Below are 18,570 nucleotides of genomic sequence, written 5' to 3' on the forward strand. Positions count from 1 at the left end.
GAGCGAGCAAGAGCACAAGGCTAATCACATGAGCTATTTGTGCCTTTCACATTTGTTGTTGCAGCAGCTGCCTCATCATTCCCAGAAGATCCTTTCTTTCCATCTCTTCTGCCAATACAGTAGGTTTGGAGAAGTAAGGAGTGGAGTACAACCAGAAAAATTAGATGCTTGTTTTTTTTTTTCACAGGTTTTTACAGGATGAAATGTTTTTTATATCAAAATCAACTTTGTAATACTAAACTATAGATGTTCAGAATCACTTACTGGGACTTAAGGACCTAACATTAAATGACTTGTTAAATTAATCTGACTGGTAAGCTGAGCGCATGCTGCACTGGATATGGCTATTTGGTGGCATATTCTCCTGTTCAAGCTCTGGATTGTCCTCCTCACTTAGGGAAAAAAGCAGGCCAGCCTCCCTCCAGGTGTGCAGCACAGATTAACACTGCTAAGAATCGCAGGTGGGAGTCCTGAGAAATGTGTGGCTGCTCAGCATAAGCAGTCCGTGTGTGCACGCTGTAATTGGTGCCTACTCTGCTGCTTGGACGTGGGCTCAGACTCACTGGAGTTCTCTTCAGTGACATGAGTGAGCGTCTTTCTGAACCCCCTTTGGCTACATGGATAAACTCAGCTAGATGGAGCTCAGCTGCTTTGTAGTGTCATGGTGGTGAAGAACAGACAGAGCACATCAGGGAGTCCGAACCTGTGTTTGATCTTCCTTGAAATGACATGGTTGAGACCACTGAAATTCTTTGTGATTTATTTTTGCTGGAACTCCTTGAGGACTTTTCTGCAGTTGCCTCAGGGAACCCAGAAGCTGTGCCGTAAAGGCAGTTTTTAGTGCTGGCAGCAGCTTTTTAGGATAGCAGGCATACACTTGTAAGTCTTCTCTGTCTTTTTCGTGTACTTTATGTAGCCAGTGGGGTTTGCTGCTGTCCATAGCCTTGTTCTTTTTAATTTGTCAGATGCTGATTTTGAATTTCTGGTTTACTTAACAGCTTTGCTTGCTCATTCTTCAATCTGTTAGGTCACTTTTGACTTTACAGTTATTGCTCTATCCAATTTTGTGGAAACTTTCTGCTGAAGGTGGAGAACATATCTGCTTACATTCATTAGAAACCGATGTAAATATTTGTAACTTTAGAGAGGTCTTACTGTTATCAAGGAGTGTACTGTAACATGTTTATCTTTCATTACAATTCAGTGAGACAGAACAGGAGGAAATGATATTATATATCTGGAAGTAAATAAGCACCAAGAGAAGAAGTGAAAAGATCTTTTAGAAGTATGGGCAAGAACAGAGTTTGCCAAAAATATTTCCCATGGTTTTGAGCTGCAGGCTAGTTAAGTATGCTTCATATCTGGAGATCAAACACAAGCGAACAAGATAATCAACATGAAAGAATCAGTTCATTTCAGCAGAAGTTCCAGGGCTGAGACACTGCTCTGACTTAAATCTGTGTGCCTGGGATTTCATCGCAGGTGCTCAGTAGCCTTCGTCTCCAGGTTAGTAACAACCTAGGATGACCAAAACCAGAAGTCTAAAAATAGAAATGATAGCTATATTTTGCCTTTTCCAAATAAGCTGTTTCAGTGCTTACCCTTCATTTTTGCTGTTCCAAGAGCAAGTGAACAAACTGAGCATGCTCAGGTTAATCACCGTTGTCTTGAAAAGTACTCAGAAATGTAAAAGGCACTTCATTGTCCTGAAGCACTTCTCAGAAGGGCTCAGAAATCAAGTCTCCACTTGGTAAGCAGGTGAAAAATGTTCAGTGAGCTAATTCTGCCTGGGGAATCCTTTGACCTGAATAATGCTGCTGTGCCCTTTGCAAAGAATCATCCCTTTGGTTTTGCAAAGTGGAGATCTTTGTGATGGAGGCTGTGTGGGCACAGGGGACACAAGCACTGCTCAGTGCAGCTCAGCCTCTACTTTCTCAGTCCATCATGGTCCTTCCTCGGTGTCTGAGCTGGGTCTGGAGTGCCAAGGACTCCACAGTACCACCTTCACAGGTGTCTTGCTTCTTCGCTAAAACTGCTGGAAAACACAGTTGGTTGGATCTATGCTGGAGGTAGCGGTGTTTGTTAAGTGTCTGGCACTACAGGGTTTTAGAGGGAGTGTGCCAGTGGTGGCCAGTGAGGTCTGGGCTTGCCACTATGCACTTCTGCTAGGGAAACAGCAACAGGGTCAGTGTTAAAGCACAGCTTTGTGATCCTATCATTCCTCTGGCCTTGCAGATCATGAGCCCTACAAGGGACGATGTGTGTAGGCTCATGAGTCAGAAGGACTGGTGAGCAAAGATGAAATTTTGAATGTCTCTCTGCTTGCCACTGTGCTAGGAAAGAAGCAATGCTGACAGCAGAGGTCTGCACCTCCAGTGCAAAGAACTGGAAATTGCCCTCTCTGTGTGCCCAGAGAGACCTGGTATGGTTTGCAAGGTCATGATGTACAAAATGAAGCTCTTCGGCAAGTTTGCTTTGTGTTCTGAACAGAATTATTTAATAATATCTAATTTGCTATACAAAAGTGTCTCAAACCTGTTTTTTAAGGATCTTACTTTTTAGTGTATGAGTTACTGCTTGAATCTGAGTATTACATCTGAAGGGTTAGGGGTGAGGGAGCAGATGTAGTTGTGAAGAGCTGAGCAGCTAATGGTTAGAAAGGCATGAAAGGTGGACAATAGGCTATTATCAAACACTCGGTAACATGTTTGTATAGTACAGCACTATTCAGAGAATAAAGCTGTTAAACAAAAGATGTAATCCTTTTACCCTGCCTTCCCTGAAAGCAATATAGATGGTCTCACCAAAATTTTGGTTGAAGTGCTCCTAATTAGCATAGCTCTTTTCTCATGAACTTTGCTCACTGACTTCTTGCCATTTTGCATATTGTTTTGGCTATCATGAAATTGTAATTGCCTCATTTAATCTTTATTGTCTTCTTCATTGAATTGACTAGTCTTTTCCACCCGTAGTGGAAGCTTCCTGAAAGAAACATCACCATGAAATCGGAGTGCCTTTCTTTGCTACCTCACAACTGCAGTCACTCATGCTAACATCCCTAATTTTCTGTATTAGAACTAATAACAATGAAATGTTGCATTAGAATTAACAAAATGAATATGAGAGCAAGGAATATAAGTGAAAGGGATAGCTGGCAAGCACTAGGGAATTGGGGACATATGCGAAGGTGAATCTAGATGTCTAAGTCTAGCACCTAGCATCAAGATATGTTAAAACTCTTAAAACAGAAATAAAGGAAAACTGAAGACTGGAGAGCCATTGTATTCTGACCATTCCTGAAATGATGATGATCCAGCTTAGAGCAGAAGCCATTTATTCTTAACCCTGTCTAAATGGCATTTCAGTCAGTGTTCGTTGGTCCTGGAGCACAACAATCCAATCTACTTTCACCAGTTGCCTTGCAGAAACAATGGGTGTGAGAAATCCTGGTTCTTTTCTTCCTTTCATCTACATCCCCTAAAGAAGCAATTTGAGAGCATAAACATCTCTTCTTTGAAGAGCACTAAAAAATTATAGTGAAAAACTATAACCCGAGCAATGCTTATTTGGAGAGAGACCAAAGTCTGCAGAGATGTTTTGAAAGGTTGGAACTAGTAACATACATATCAAAGGGAGATATTTGTTAGGACAGGGCAAGGATAAGGGGTGAATATGGCAATTCATCCAGGAGAAATAAAAAACCCAATAAATCAGTCAGTCAAAGGGGCAGTAGTGAAGAGTGGGAACAGCTTTAGACAATGTTTGTCTAGTCGATAGCATCATTTACTATATAAATCTTTGTGAACCCTTTATTCTTTTCTCACGTATTTTCCACAGCTGGCAGGACTGTATGTTTATGTATCTACAAACCATTCTGCAAATACTGCTCTCAAGCTGCCGGTGTGTCAGAGTTATGAATGCACCCTATTACGAGTTTATTTGGAAAATTATCCATATGAACATAAAGTTATCTATCTAGCTTTGTTGCTTATTTTTTGACAGTTATAGCTGGGTAGATCATCATCTTTCTTCAGTATTGTCTCAATTTCCGTGTTTTTGTTTTTAGGCAGAGGGAGTTTCCAGCGTGTGATCTAGTGCGCCCTGCTGGCCAGATACAACTTCACCAAGCGTGAGGGTCTTGCTGGCTTAAGTAGGTTGAAATACTTCATATTCCTTTCCTGTGTTAGAAAATGCTGTTTCCTGTAAATTAATGCAGGTTTAGAGGAGGGATTTGAACCAGGCTTCTTATGATTCAGGAATCACACTACCAACGAGGCTGTTGGCTGTTCAGGGTACTCCTCTTTCTCTCGCTCCCTTTTTTTTTGCAAGTCCCTCTCTCTCAGTTTCTCGATTTCATAGAATCGTAGAATGGTTAGGGTTGGAAGGGACCTTCAAAGGTCATCTAGTCCAACCCCCCTGCAAGGAGCTGGGACATCCCCGACTAGATCACTCTGTGCCTTTAGGTACAACACTGGATTCTGCACGTCAGTGAAAAAGAACATTCCACTCCCTCTGTTCAATATGTATTTTTCAGGACGAATTCTTTACTGCTATTATTAGACAACTGCTCTAACAGACAACATATCCAGCTGTCTATTACATTCTTTCTATCTTTCTCTCTTTCAGTTTCTCTAGCTATTGTAACATACCTCACTTTCCCACTTCCCCACCCCAAATTTAAAAGACTTCCCTTTTCTTGGTCCTGATTTATTTCGTATAACAGAATTATACATTTGGAAGTCTTGTTTAATTTGTTAAAATGGCTAGTTTCCTTATGATGATAAGACCTCACTTAAAACCAGATTTCACTAGGTGAAAAATATTTAAAAACTTTAAGCTTATTGTTAGGAAGAGGCTATTAAATTATCATTAAAAAGTCTTAATTTAAGACTTAATTTAATTAAAAAAAATAAAACTAATAAAAACATTCTTCAAATCCAAGCCTTTGTGCCTGCTTTTTAGGGGAGATAGAGTTCAGGATCTTTGAGCCTAAGTTTTTTTTGTTGGTCCAAGGAAATAAATATTTTTTCTCGAATTCCGTTACTATAAATGTACATACCCTAACAAATCTCTTAATTGGTCTCTAACAAATTTCTTATGTGGTCTATAGAAAATAATATGGAAACAGTGGTGGTACTTTAATAGACACCAACTATTTTGAATGGCAAATATCAAATACTGTTGAACTGAGATCAGTCATGTTCTTTCCAGTTAGTTCATTTGCATTTAATGTTACAGCTCTCCCATAAGGAGCGAAGGGATGCCAGAATCCTGCTTTTTAGGGCTACGTAAGTGTGGAACCAGAGCCTTTGCTGGTATGGGGCTATTCAGTCAATGCCACAGCTGTAGTCTGATGCTAAAAGAAGCGTAAGTGCCTCAGAAATGGCTTCTCTGTTAAAGGTGGATGTTACTTTTGTTTTTGCAGACTTAGTATCGATCCTTGCATCCTGCTAGCACTCCGACCTGCTGTTAGCATGGTGGGAAATGGAACAGGGACTGCAAAACATGGAAATAACAGATGTGTCCTTCTGATATGGCCACGTTTTGTTGGACTTTTGCTCACCATTCCTGAAGGCTCGTCAGTTGCTTCACGGCAGCCTAATGTACTTCACACCATGACTGGGTTTTTTAGACACTTGAGAGATGTGCATTATTATCAAGAAAATACAGAGGAGTAAATCTTTGCAAGAGTGTTATCCTTTGAACCCAAAGGGATATTTCTGAATGTTGCTGTAAATAAATAAAAAACATTGCATATTGGAAGGATCCATAACAAACATTTTAAAAATCAGTCATTTTGAGTTTTTGCTGATGCTGTATGTAGTAGTCAGATTGACTTCATGTCTTCTTGAAAGTGCCTTGTTGAAGATACTGTCCTCAGAGTAATCTTCATAGTAGAATGAATGTCACTACACCTGCTCAAGGTGTAGTGATACCTCCTAGGCTAATATTTTGGTATCTGCCTTGGTAAAGACACACCTACTTTTTTTTTTTTGCATCTCAGAAAGATATGATGATGCCTGCAAGGGGAGTTAGGGAGTCCTTGATTTGATCTGAATTTTAGTTTGGTTAATAATTTCAATTTCACATAATAAAATGCTTTATTCTTCATTTCCTGTCCTAACATGCAATGCAGAGTTCACATAACACTACAGAAACAGTTGTGTCTCGTACTACAAGTAGATATGCTTTTGGAGCCCTTAAGGTGGAAAGTATTATATACGTAGAAAATGATATTACCTGCTCAGTAAAATTTTAAACAGAATAATATAAATAATTAATAAAAATAATAGCAAATGTTTATACTTAGCATTTTCCATTTTTACTTCTCATTAAAGGTATAAATGTTGTCAGAGTGGAGAAGCTCTAAAAATAAAGAGTTGCTTTCACTGGTCAAACTTGGGAGTGGCTTTTCTGCTCAATCTGGTTTTGAATCATGAGCAAAGACACTGGATGATGATATGGCCATAGTTGAGGCCACCGTTTCTTAACTTGAACTTTAATGTTTTTATATCCCGTGACTTTGACCAATGTTGGCAGATATGGTGGGTAGTTTATTGCTTGCTCTCCAGGGTTGGAGATTGCTACTGTAAGCAACTTCTTTTGCTGCTCTCATTCTACATCAGGTGTAAGAAGGAAATGTGAATATATCACGACCTAAGTTTGCTTTCAGTATTTGCCAGGATGTAACTGGAAAATATTTTTTAAATTAAAAGAGGAAAAATGTCTAGTTTTGGTAGAAAGCTGTCCTGATCGCACTTTCAACAAAAATAACCCAATGCATGTAGGCAAAATACCGAACAAGTGCCTACTTCTGCACAAATGTGTTTTAGAAGTTGTGCTGATCATTACGACATTAATCTTTCTGATGCCATAGTTAAGGGGCATTATTTGATGGAGTCCCCTCATATCTCGTGCAGCTAGAGAGCCGACCCAAACAGAACAAGACAGAGCAGCTTAAAATGGTAAATATAGCTCCCTGACCAGTGCCAAGGTAACACCTTAATCCTATATGGCTTCAGTGGGTTTTGAAATCACTGCATCCAGTTTCTTTGTTAATATGGACTCTTCTAGCATTTTAACAACTTTACCAGCCTGAGCAGTCTGAGAGGTAGCCCCATTTGGTGGAGGCTGATAGTGGCTGAGTGGAAGCTGTAGTCAGTATCGTAGCAGCAGAGGAGAGCCCAGAGAGCCGTCTGAGTGTGCAGGGGTGAAGATGAGGTAAGCGAGGGAAGTTTAAGCAACAAAGAGTGACGAGGCTTAAGATAACAAAGCTGCATTTGATGCACTGCAGAAGTATACTCTCTTTTGATCTTATGAGTATTTTCAGTGAGATGTTTTTTATACTTCTACTACTTGCCAATCATTTTTCTGGAAAACACGGCATTCAGTAAACCTGAAAATATCCGCTGCTCTTTGGGATGTCAAGTTCACATAGTTGCAATTCAGAAATTTCAAAATAATTTCAGCTAAAAACCAGCAATTTCCTCATTGTCCCACCTGAGGGTGATGCAGATGTTTGAAACCTCTGTTCCTACTGCATGTATCAGAAACACTAAACATTTCATCTTGATTTCTCTTCAGTACCACCTACTTCCTGGAAAATTTGGAAGCCTTGCATTTACCACTTCAAATTCTCTGCCAAGTTCCTTTCAATTTTTTTTTTTTTGCTCCATTTTTGTCTCACACGTTTATTATATGGTGACAAATACAGTTTTCTTCTGACACCACATAATAGATGTGTGAAACACACACACTTGTTCTAGTAAGAGACTGCTCTTTATTTCCTGGCTCCACTTGAAAAACATGAGTCAGGGTTAGAAAGGTTGTACCTCTGTCAGAGATGTGTAATCTGCATCCTCAAACTTTCCTAGCTTTTGCTACAGTAGTGGAGAAAAATGGCAAATCTGGTTCTTCTATATCTATACTCTGTGTTTCCTCCTCCCCAAGCACATATTTTCTTCATCTTATAATAATCATTCCCTTGCATTGATTATATTTACTCACTTCAGAGATTCATGCTGTCATTAACAGGAAAAAAAAATCCTTCCATCTCCTAAAACAAGTATATCAGCACTCTGACTATGGGAGGTACAGCTGATTTAGGAAAGCATCCTCCTACTATTCTGGTTTTAATACAAAGAAGAAACATTACTAGTCCATTTGCTGTGAATTCCAAGCACTATTTTTTCCACGTCAAGTGATATCTGATGTTCCGCTGTATAATTGTAGGTAGTGACCAAACAGCCTCTTAACAAGACTCTGGTGGCATAACATGCCATATTTATATTTACCAGATTTAAGCGTTCTGTACACTTCTGCAGAGTGTAGGGGGCCTCAGTGAAATACAAAATCAGACAGATCTTTTGTGAACTAAAGTGGAACAAGTACCACATTACAAGTTAAAACAAAAACAAGTAAACAAGCAAGCAAAAAGAGAAAACTGAACACATTATCACTTCCTGCTGAATCCAAATAGGCTAGGAATTTCATGTGTAAGGCAGTTATTCTGCAATTACCCATGTGTGACTGGAAGCAGCAGGAGCTATGGTGCTTCCATGCTCATCATAAACAGAGTTTTGTATTTAATTTTTTTTCTAAATTGTTTTATCCCACAAGATCCTAGTTGTTGAATGACATGCTGTGAAAAATTTAGAAAATGAGAAATACTATCTCATTTTCCAAACAGAGCAGAAACAACACTAATTCCATTAGGCAAGATGGAACAGACAATCAAACTAAGCATGCTTTTAATTTTGAAGCTAACCAGATAACTGATGCCTTTTTCAAATGTAGTAGCTATTAAAGTGATTCCTTTAATGTGAAGCAAAACCACTGATTTTCCTTTCTAAAATTAAAGCATTTACCTTATACAAAGTATAAGAAATGTTACCTGTTGCCTCCACCATTCCTTCTAGGATTACAACAATTTCTAGCTCCTCTTTGGGCAACTGGGCTTTGGAAATCTCCCAGAAAGGACTCTGCTGGTTAATTTCATGGCTGATGATCAGTGGTGAAACCAAAAAGAGACGATCATCCCCTGTGTAATAACCTACGTTGATATCTGTCTGGTTGAGTGGTATAAATTCCCCCTCCTTTGTCTGTTTGGATTTGATCAACTTGGCTCGTATTGATGCCTCTACAATGTGTGAATTCCTAAGGTCTCCTACTCGGAACATCAGACACAGCTTTCCATCCCGCATGGAAATAACTGCGTTTGTAGAAAAAACCAAGGTTTCTGCCCTCTTCTTGGGTTGGGATATTTTCACAAACATGCAGCCAACCATGAAAGCGTTGACGATAGAACCTAAAACAGACTGCACTAAAAGCAGAATAATTCCCTCGGGACACTTGTCCGTGATGACCCGGTAACCATACCCAATGGTGGTTTCTGTCTCGATTGAGAATAAAAAGGCTGAGACAAACCCATTGAGGTTGCTGACGCATGGGGTCCACGTGCTGTCCCCTATATGATCCATATCTCCTCGCATGTAGGCAATTAGCCACCAGATCATTCCAAAGAAGAGCCAGGTCACAGTGTAAACCATGACAAAAATCAACAGGTTGAACCTCCACTTGAGATCGACTAAAGTAGTGAAGATGTCAGTCAAGTAACGGTAAGTCTCTCTGACATTCCCATGGTGGACGTTGCATTTCCCATCTTTCCTAACATACCTCTGGATTTTTCTCTTGGCACATTCTTTGTTTATATTTTTTGGCAGATCCTCTCTAGCTTGTTTGGGCAACTTTGGCTGATGAATAGTGACAGGGCTCTCTATGTCCTGCTCCATTGAGTCTTCTTCCAGCACGTTAGCTGCCATTAAAAACAAACAAACAAGAAAAAGGCAAGCATTATTTTTCTTATTATTTCCGTAAATCAACACACAACTTCATCCAGTATTACTAGCATGAAATCACTATTAATCAATAAAATTATCATCCGTGTTCTTTGCTTACCAATTAGATGCACAACACGAAAGTCAAACGATGCTAAGCATCCTCAATTTATTGCTAAATGGAAATACTTTGAAGCAAAACTCTCTTTCTCGTTGCCTACATATCAGGTCATCCTATCTACACCCATATTTAAATTCTGCAAGATGTATTAAAGCAGATCTTTCTTCCCCCCACCCCCCTTTACAGTTCTATAAATGAGGTTTCTTATGCACCAACAAAGATCTTCTGGGAGATAGCAGATATAAATGAGGAAACGGATTCGCTTGGGGGTTTCAGTCAACAAGATGAGCAGAGAAAATGAGCAATTGTTGAGCTATTTTTTCTATCAATTGCATTGCTATGGGGAAAATATTAAATAAGTATAAGGAGTTAAAAATCCCCAACATTTCTTAGGAAGAACCAATCCTACTCTTGTTGAAGGAAAGACAAGCTTGTGTGATATATACCAAGAGCAATTCAAGCACATTTCCATAGAAAATCAATGTCTTGCTGATACTGAGACAGGGAATCATGTGCCTTTCTCTGAGTAACACAGAACATAAAGAGCTTCAGAACATGTTTTCATTTTAATTAAATATGCTTGTGGCCTTTAATTCAAGTGTGCATTTTTCTCTAAATATATGGGCCTACACAGTGTTCCCCCATAAGTGTCTTACAAGAATTTAAAAACCAGAAATGACAGTAACGCTTTTTTTTTTTTTTTGTCTTCCCAGCCTTTTGAGATAAATAGCTTCATCATGTTTATGTGCAAGAAAGAAGAGTTTACTTAGGAGGAGAGTGGTTTAATCAAATGGGTTTTGCATGAAACTGAGGACTTGGTGAGGTAACTGTTGTCTTTTTACTGGAAACCCTTCTGCACTCGGGGGTTTGTTCCTGCAGGAATTTCAGCTCCTGAACTCCTAATTTTCTCCCTTCTGTCTAACTGCTATCATTCTGCTGCCAGGCTGTGAAGCGAAAAGATTTCTTCTTTCTTTACCTAGATGCTTGGCTCTGAATACAGTAGCACTGATGTGATGTTGTGCCATTGGTTTATGAAGATGGTCTTCCTGAACAGTGTTGTGGTTTTGTTTAGTAAGGGGGGGCCTAAGGTGGCAGCTTCTGTAGGAAACTGCTAGAAGTTGCTCCCCTTTGTTCAGTGGACTTGGCCGGGCCTAGGGCAGACCTGCTGCTGGCCAAGGCCAAGCTGACTGGTAGCAGAATGTTCCATGATAACGCCTCAGCGATAATGTATTTAAGAAGGGGAAAACAGAAAAAAAAGAGAGAAGAGAAAATGTGAAGAAGCTGAGCGAGGGCAGAGGCCCAGAGCGGGAGGTGCGAGCCTTGTGGGCCTTGCAGGCCTCACCCTCTGGCCTCTTGCCAGGCGGCCCACTGGGCCCGACTTGGCCAGGCCCGGCTGCAAGAAGTGGAGAGGAAATGAGCTGGATGATGTGAAGAGATTCTGAGAGGCATCTGCCAGCCTGTTGTGAAGAACTTTTCTTGTGAGAGGAACGGCTGCAGACGCCAAGGTCAGTTTCAGAAGGAGGGGGAGCAGTAATGCAGCTCCTGGCCAAGATTCCCCTGCAGCCTATGGTGATGACTATGGTGGAGCAGGTTGTCTTCCTGCAGCCCATGGAACAGGTTGTCCTCCTGCAGCCCATGGAGGCCCACAGAGAAGCAGAGATCCACTTGGAGCCTGTGAAGGACGCCACATCGGGGGAGGTGGATGCCTGAAGGCAGCTGTGGCCTGTGGAGGGCCCGCTGGGGCAGCCGTTCTGGAGAGACTGCACCCGTGGAAGAGATGACCCACGCCGGAGCAGTTTTACGAGGGACTGCACCCCGTGGGAGGGACCCCATGCTGGAGCAGGGGACGAATGTGAGGAGTTCTTCCCCCGACCATGAAGCAGCGGCGTGAAACAATGCGTGATGAACTGACTGCAACCCCCGTTCCCTCTTCCCCCCTGTGCTGCTCAGGGGGGGAAGGTAGTAGAGATAAGGTTAAGCCCGGGAAGAGGGAGGGGTGGGGGAGGTTATCTTGTTCTCTGTCTCATTATCCTGCTGTTTGTAGTAATAAATGAATAGTTTTCCCCAAGTCAAGTCTGTTTTGCCCGTAACAGTAACTTTAAGGATTTTCTCCCTGTCCTTATCTCAAACCTCGAGCTGTTTTTCCTTATATTATCTCCCCCTGTTCTCTCGGAGGGTGGGGGGAGTGAGAGAGAGACTGCGTAGTCTGGTCCCGATCGGGGCTGAACTACGACAAACAGTCAGGGTGTTGACCTCCATGTTGTCAGTGCATCCTGCAATGGTCACAATTTACATTAATGTGCTGTGGTAACTGCTGTGCAGGCTCAGGTGTGAGCTGCCCAGTCCTGCTGTGGGTGGTGACCTTCAAGCAGAGAGCTGGGAGCAAGCAGCTTGTACTTCTTGCCTGGCTGGAAAATGGGGCATAAACCCATTAAAGCTCCTGCTTGACACAGCAGTCCTGTTTTTTGGCACCCTATGGGCTTGGCTGTCTCCCCCCTGGCACTGGCCCAAGCAGTAGCCCCAGACCCTTTTAACGTGGAGGAGCTAACAGGGAAGTCTGCGTTCTTGTCCAGAGAGAGGGCTGCAGAAGGGGCTGGTCTTGGTGGGTCAGTATGACTCAGAGAGTATTATAGACTCTCACTCTTAAAAATATGTGCTACACAGCAGATCATCTGTGAAGTCTCACAGCACCTGTAGCTTTTTCAAGATGTGCAGATTCATCCCCGTGAAGAAAGATCAGACTCTTGTAAAGTTTTAGGAGTGACTGAAATACCCAGGAAAAAAAAAAGGGTTGGAGACTGGTTGTGTCTCCTTCTGGCCAGCTCCACTGCCAGCCAAGCCTCTGTTCAGCCCCATAGCCTTTTCTGTGTTAAAAGAAATGCTCAAAGGCTGACAGTAGCGTGAAAACCTGACAGCAGTTCTGTGTTTAAAGACTGTGCGTTCCATCCTGTGTCACTTTTTCAGCTGGCTGCTGCGTCTAAAGAGAGCATTATTCAGGCCGATAGTAGCGGCAGCGCTGGAAGTCGTGTCACAAGGCAATCCGTTCTGAACAAATTTACCCCAGTTGGTGACAGTGTGCCTACTTGCATTATCATTAATACTATGTAATGTATGATGAAATAAACACAATAAAAAGGCATTGCAGGAACTTTGTGAGGCAGACTCAAGCCAAAGCCAGAAAATTTGAAGTTAAGGCTTCACACTTTATGCTTAACTCTCTATTGTGCCTAAGGAGATTTCAGTCCACAGGAGCTATCACATCATTGCAGTAACAGACCCCTCAAATACTTATGAACAGCCTATGAAGGCCCTGGCTTTTGAGGCTTTAATACAATGTATCTTAGACTAGTAATGCTAGTTTAATGTGGTTCATCATTATCTGTAAGGCATTGTGAGTATTTTGCTGTTAGCTGTTACCTTTGAGAGCATACCTTACTTCTGAACTTGCCATTAAAGGCAACCATGTCCTAGACCTCTCTGCCTAAGCATCTCTTACCAGAAATGGTAAAGCGTACTAGAAACCATAACAGAGCCGGGAGGGGACACAGGTGCTGCTTTTCTTAGTGACATCAGGAGAAATCTGAAGGGACGTCCCCATCCAGGGATGCCAACCAGTCGTACACTGCACCCATCTAGCCTGCTTTGCATGTGGTGTTTATTTCCTACAGAAGCTTTTGCTAGCAGTGAAGCACCTTTTATTCATACAACAAATTTTAGCAATGCTTTCAAAAGGCTTTGTGTGGAGTAAGCCTTTGTGCATCATAAGCAGCTGTTCCTGTCTTTTACAGTAGATGAGCTGACTCACAAAGAAAGGTAAGGGCCACATTTTCTCAAGCGGCCATAGGTTTTGTAGCAGGAGCAATAAGCCGCTGTGCTCCCCAGCACATGGTGGTGGGCTGTCACGGTCACTGTAAGTGTGCTTCAGAGACCTCTCCCTTCCAACATAGGAAAATTTTTCTTAACCTTGAGAGATCGCAACAGAGGTGCCTCCCATCTGGGTACATCAAGAGGGCAGCTTTGGACAGCCAAACCCAATGACTCTATTTAACCTGTCTCTCTCAGTATAGCATCTCGCTAACACTCTTGCAGACATTTTAATCTCCCTGGGAGCATGTACCCATTTTGTAAACTCTTCAGGCTCTTTCCAGTTCTGTAATTTCTCAACTCTCAGGCAGTCTCTGAGAGGGAAAATTAAGGTTGAGTTTTTAGTCTTTTTTTCTTTATTCAAGATGCTCTTTTACTCTCCCCACCACCCAAATTCTCCTCTTGTGAGACCTAACAAACACCTGTATGGGGAGGTTTCTAGAACAGAATCACAGCCCATCACCCTCTCCTGGTCTGGGTTCTCACTCCAGAGTGAACCTTGGGAGCAGCAATTCCTGAAACAAGTGATCCAAGGATTGTGCATCTGTGTGTTTCCATGGAAATGCTTGATGAATAAGTTTTAAACACATGGTAGAATCCCTGTTCACCACTAAGCCTGAGGAACAGCCACATATTGTCAGCGCCTTTGCCACAAAACTCTTTGACTAATTATATTTTTACTTGATATCAACCCAATTAGCTTATGCTGTTTATTTCATTTAATTTTCCTTTTGGTTATATAATGGCTGTCATGGTTCCAGGAACAGGGGAGTGAATAGCAGCTATCTCACTTGAGAGCTATTTTTACTCTCTCTGCTTTTCTTCATGACAAAAATATATATATAATATTAATCTGCATGGCAAAAAAAACCCCCGTACATCTGAATGTTTCCCCCTCTCCCAGTAAACATTATGTTTGTTTGAATACAATGGCCAGGTAGCAATATCATGCCAGTTTAGGCCAATTTAGAGGATTCTGTTCAAAGTATTTTTTTTTCAGTGAGTCCCTCAGGCAAATGTATACAACACATATGAGATTTCAGTGACTTGTTTTGATTTTCCAGCAAATGACAAGGAGTTCTCCTAAGTAAGTCCCTGAATAATTCACTTGTATTTCATCACAGCAGTATGTACTGGTTATGGCTATATTAGTAAATTAAACGAACTCAGGCCTATTCTTTAGCGTGGAGGCTAAATGGAATGGTACAGCCCACACTTGTATTATCAAACTGCCGTTGTTTTCAAAGCAGAGTAATCTCATACAATCTGCTTATTAGGAATAGTCTGTGTCGCATGCTAACACCTGAAATGTAGCCAGGAATTGTGTGTACTCAGTTTTGCACTGGTCAAAATCATGCCAGGGGCTTTTCTAGGAATTTTACCATAAAAGGAATTGAGTGCCAGTGCTCGGGAACATTTTATTTTTTAGTAAAGATGCAACCGGTGTTGGTGTCCTGGTCTTGTCTATTCCAGAACACTATTGTAAAGGCATAGCCCAGTGTTTCCAAGCACATATTTTTATTTAGAATCTGTAGAATAACATGAATCCAGTGTCAACAACAAACTATGAGCTGTACAGGAGATGGTCTCATGACCTTCACGGCTGTGAATATAAGCTGTTCCTAGCATCCCTAAACAATCATTTTACCATTAGCAATGTGATTTTTTTTTGTACTTTGGTAGTGCTTTGGAGATCTTGTCATGGTACTGTACAAATATAAAGGAAAAGGAGATATGTAAAAGGCATACTTGTCTAATTTAAATACTCGTAGCCTGTTTTGATGGTATACTGTATTAGAGTTGTAGGATGACCTGCAAAATAATTAGGAGTTTCAACAGAGAATATTACAAATTATAACTGATTTTTTTTTTTGTAACAAAAACTGATGTAGAGTGTTTAGGAAATGTTTCACCGTAATTTAGTAGACTAATTTTGTCTCTTGTAACATAGTTTGTATGCAAATTCATTGAAAATTCACTAGTTAAAAAAAATAATTTCTAATCTACAAATTGTTCTCATAGGTTTTGTTGCACATATGCAAATGTCAAGCAGACATAGCTTTGACTGTGATTTCTGCCTGCATGCATCCTAATAGGGCAACATTTAAGTTCAGCAGGTGTTTGTGTTTGTAAAGTCCAAGCTTACCTTTTGTGAACATTTTTCAGTATTCACCTCTCCTTTGCTGTGATCACAAGGCTCCCTGACACCGAACTCACCTGTGGAATATCTGATAGTACTAGGTGACTATTTCTGTTCCCCGCTGCCTCTGCGAGGTTATTAGGCTTTGACATCAGGAGAAGGTGGCGTAGTGCTGCACAGCACAAGACATTTTCTGCAGTGTTCAATACCCTGCTCTAAGTCTGAGCCTTTCTGTTTCTTTTCTTGCCTGTGATGCAAGGAGAAGTCAGAGAGAGGAAGCAGATGGAAAGCTTTTGAAATGCTTTGCCTGATCTCTGGCTGGTGTTAGTCACCATTTCAGAGCTTTGTAAAATCTCAGGTCTGATGAGCACTGAGGGCACAGGAAGAGATGTTCTCAGAATAGAGGGGGATTTGCCTGTTTGATGAACTCAGCCTGTATCACTCTCAGTGAGGCCAGGTAATCCGTATGGTGAGACACTGTGTGTTACCACTAGATATGAGAAGAAAGAGTTTTGCTTGCAGAAAAAAAATGAGCTTTTTATGGTCAGCTAACAATCGTAAGCAGTCATTATCACAAAATGCAGATTTTCTTCTGAAAAAGAAAGGAATTAGGATCTGGTCTTGCACTGTTGAAATCAATGCAAGATTGTCTATTCACTCGGCTGGGAACATAGTCTAGTCCTCCTTTTGAAATGTGGAAATGTTCAATAAACACTGACTTGGCAGATTTCTCCAAGAATCAAATTACTTATTTGCACCCATAGAATCATAAATATAATTTCAGCGAGAGCATGCATGAGTTTTAAATTTATTTCAGCAGCAGTTTTCACTAGAAAAAAAATGCTAATTGAAGTATATTTATGATTAGAAAAGAGACTGTAAGGATGATACCTTGTATTTCACACTACCTGCTTCATCATTGCCTTCTATTCCAACTTGACAAAAATAACGTTCTACTATTTTAATTTCTTTTAATCTTGTACAGCTGCAAAAAATCAGCCTGACTAACGCTTTGCCTCTATGCAGTACAAACATTTCCATTCATTTCTGATTCTTGGCCCTTTTATTATGGAGGATAGAAAACAAAGCTGATATGTGAATTTAAAAAAAACCACGACTCCATTTTTGGTAGTCATTTGACCTTGTAGTTTTCATCTTGGATTCTAACCAAATTTGTTACTGAATTTACCACTAAAGGCTTGAGAATGCAGTTTTTACATCTGCTTTGCTAAATGTAGCCTCATCTGAAGCACAACGAAGCCAAAGTGCCTTGCCTCTGTTACGTATATCGGGCAGTGTAAAAAGGCTCCACATTCTGAACCTGCAAAGATGTGTAGAGACAGTTGATTATCAACATCTTCTGCCTTTTATGAGGCTAGAGATCCCAAATTGGATTATGAAACTTGTTTACTGCCTGAAGTCTGAGCGCTTGGAGTCAGTGTTAATTCAGAGCCATCTCTAGTGCAAATGCCTGGCATTGAAAATAGATTTCTGGAATAAGGAGAGTTTGCTGTTACATATCTCTGCTCCTGTCTGATTAGTCTAGTTATACCTCACCTTTACCGGACTTTCGGCTTCCAGAAAAGCTTGAGCTAGAGATTCAGAGCAGGTAAAGATTCTCCTGAAAGCTTGTGAATCTATGCAAATTAAGCTATTATTTTTGATACCTGCTTGCCATTGACCCCCTTATGTATGTGGTGCCTGGGACCAATGTCCAGAGTGTTTTTTGGGGGCCCAGTTCAGTGCAGTCTAGATGCTATTCTTTTGAGCAGACTCAGCAGATGCTCAGGCTATTGCTGATACTGCACATGCGCTCTGGCTTGTGTCATGTTCTTATTCATCATATTGCCCTGGATAGTACAAGTAATCTCTGTCACAAGCTGTATGTTAAATTAACAATTTCTTCTTATCCTTTCTGGCAGATGGTTTATCACCCTTGTCTAGCACTCACTACCTCTTCACGTTCAACCTCCCTACTTTTGTTCCCTTGCTGTCATCACAAAGGCAAAAACAAAGATGTTTTCACCTTAAACAGGTAATAAATAGGAAAGTCTGAGAAGGACAAACCTCTAGAGCTACAAAAGGGAGACAAATAAGTGTGTCATGCAATTTCAGAGAATGTTGAACAATGGAGACTAAGCTCAACATGATGGAGGGAGCAGTGGTTACTCCAAAAATAGTGGCCTACCAATGGAAGACTAGACAATGAAGGACTACTAGAAAGGCAGAATGAAGGTTCCTGGCCACAATAAGTGTGCAAGGCTGGCATTAAAATCTGAGACTCTTGCGTGCAATTACTCATACCAATGTACAAAGAAGTCAGAGAGGTATTCTATCTTTTGAAAAAATCAGACCTCAGTCTTTGCTACTGTGCTCTTGTCCTGTCCACAACCAATGCAGAAAACAGCCTCCTCGGAAGCAGCGTTTCTTCTGAGAAGGTGAGAAAGATAGAAAGGATGTAATTTTTGCTCTTGGAAAATGCATACTATTGTCACTACTGCTGCAAGCAGTGGAGCAAGGTCAGGTGTCCCACCCTAAGTCATGCCATCTGGCAACATCAGACCTTGGCTCATGTCTAGTATTTCCATGTGGCAAAACGACTGACAACT

General features: G+C 41.0%; 1 protein-coding gene across 2 annotated transcripts in view; it reads right to left on the reverse strand.

Annotated features, from left to right (window-relative positions):
- KCNJ6 (potassium inwardly rectifying channel subfamily J member 6) overlaps window positions 1-18,570 on the reverse strand; it is a 166,828-nt gene that overhangs the window by 33,794 nt on the left and 114,464 nt on the right. For both annotated transcript variants that reach the window (XM_086739862.1, XM_086739856.1), the window contains one exon: window positions 8,894-9,814. In XM_086739862.1, the coding sequence (XP_086595988.1) occupies window positions 8,894-9,791 (898 nt within the window). In that variant the 5' untranslated portion in view covers window positions 9,792-9,814. The remainder of the gene's footprint in view (window positions 1-8,893; window positions 9,815-18,570) is intronic.

The sequence above is a fragment of the Chlamydotis macqueenii genome, chromosome 1 (assembly GCF_036417535.1).
Source record: "Chlamydotis macqueenii isolate bChlMac1 chromosome 1, bChlMac1.mat, whole genome shotgun sequence".
Classification (NCBI taxonomy): Eukaryota; Metazoa; Chordata; class Aves; order Otidiformes; family Otididae; genus Chlamydotis; species Chlamydotis macqueenii.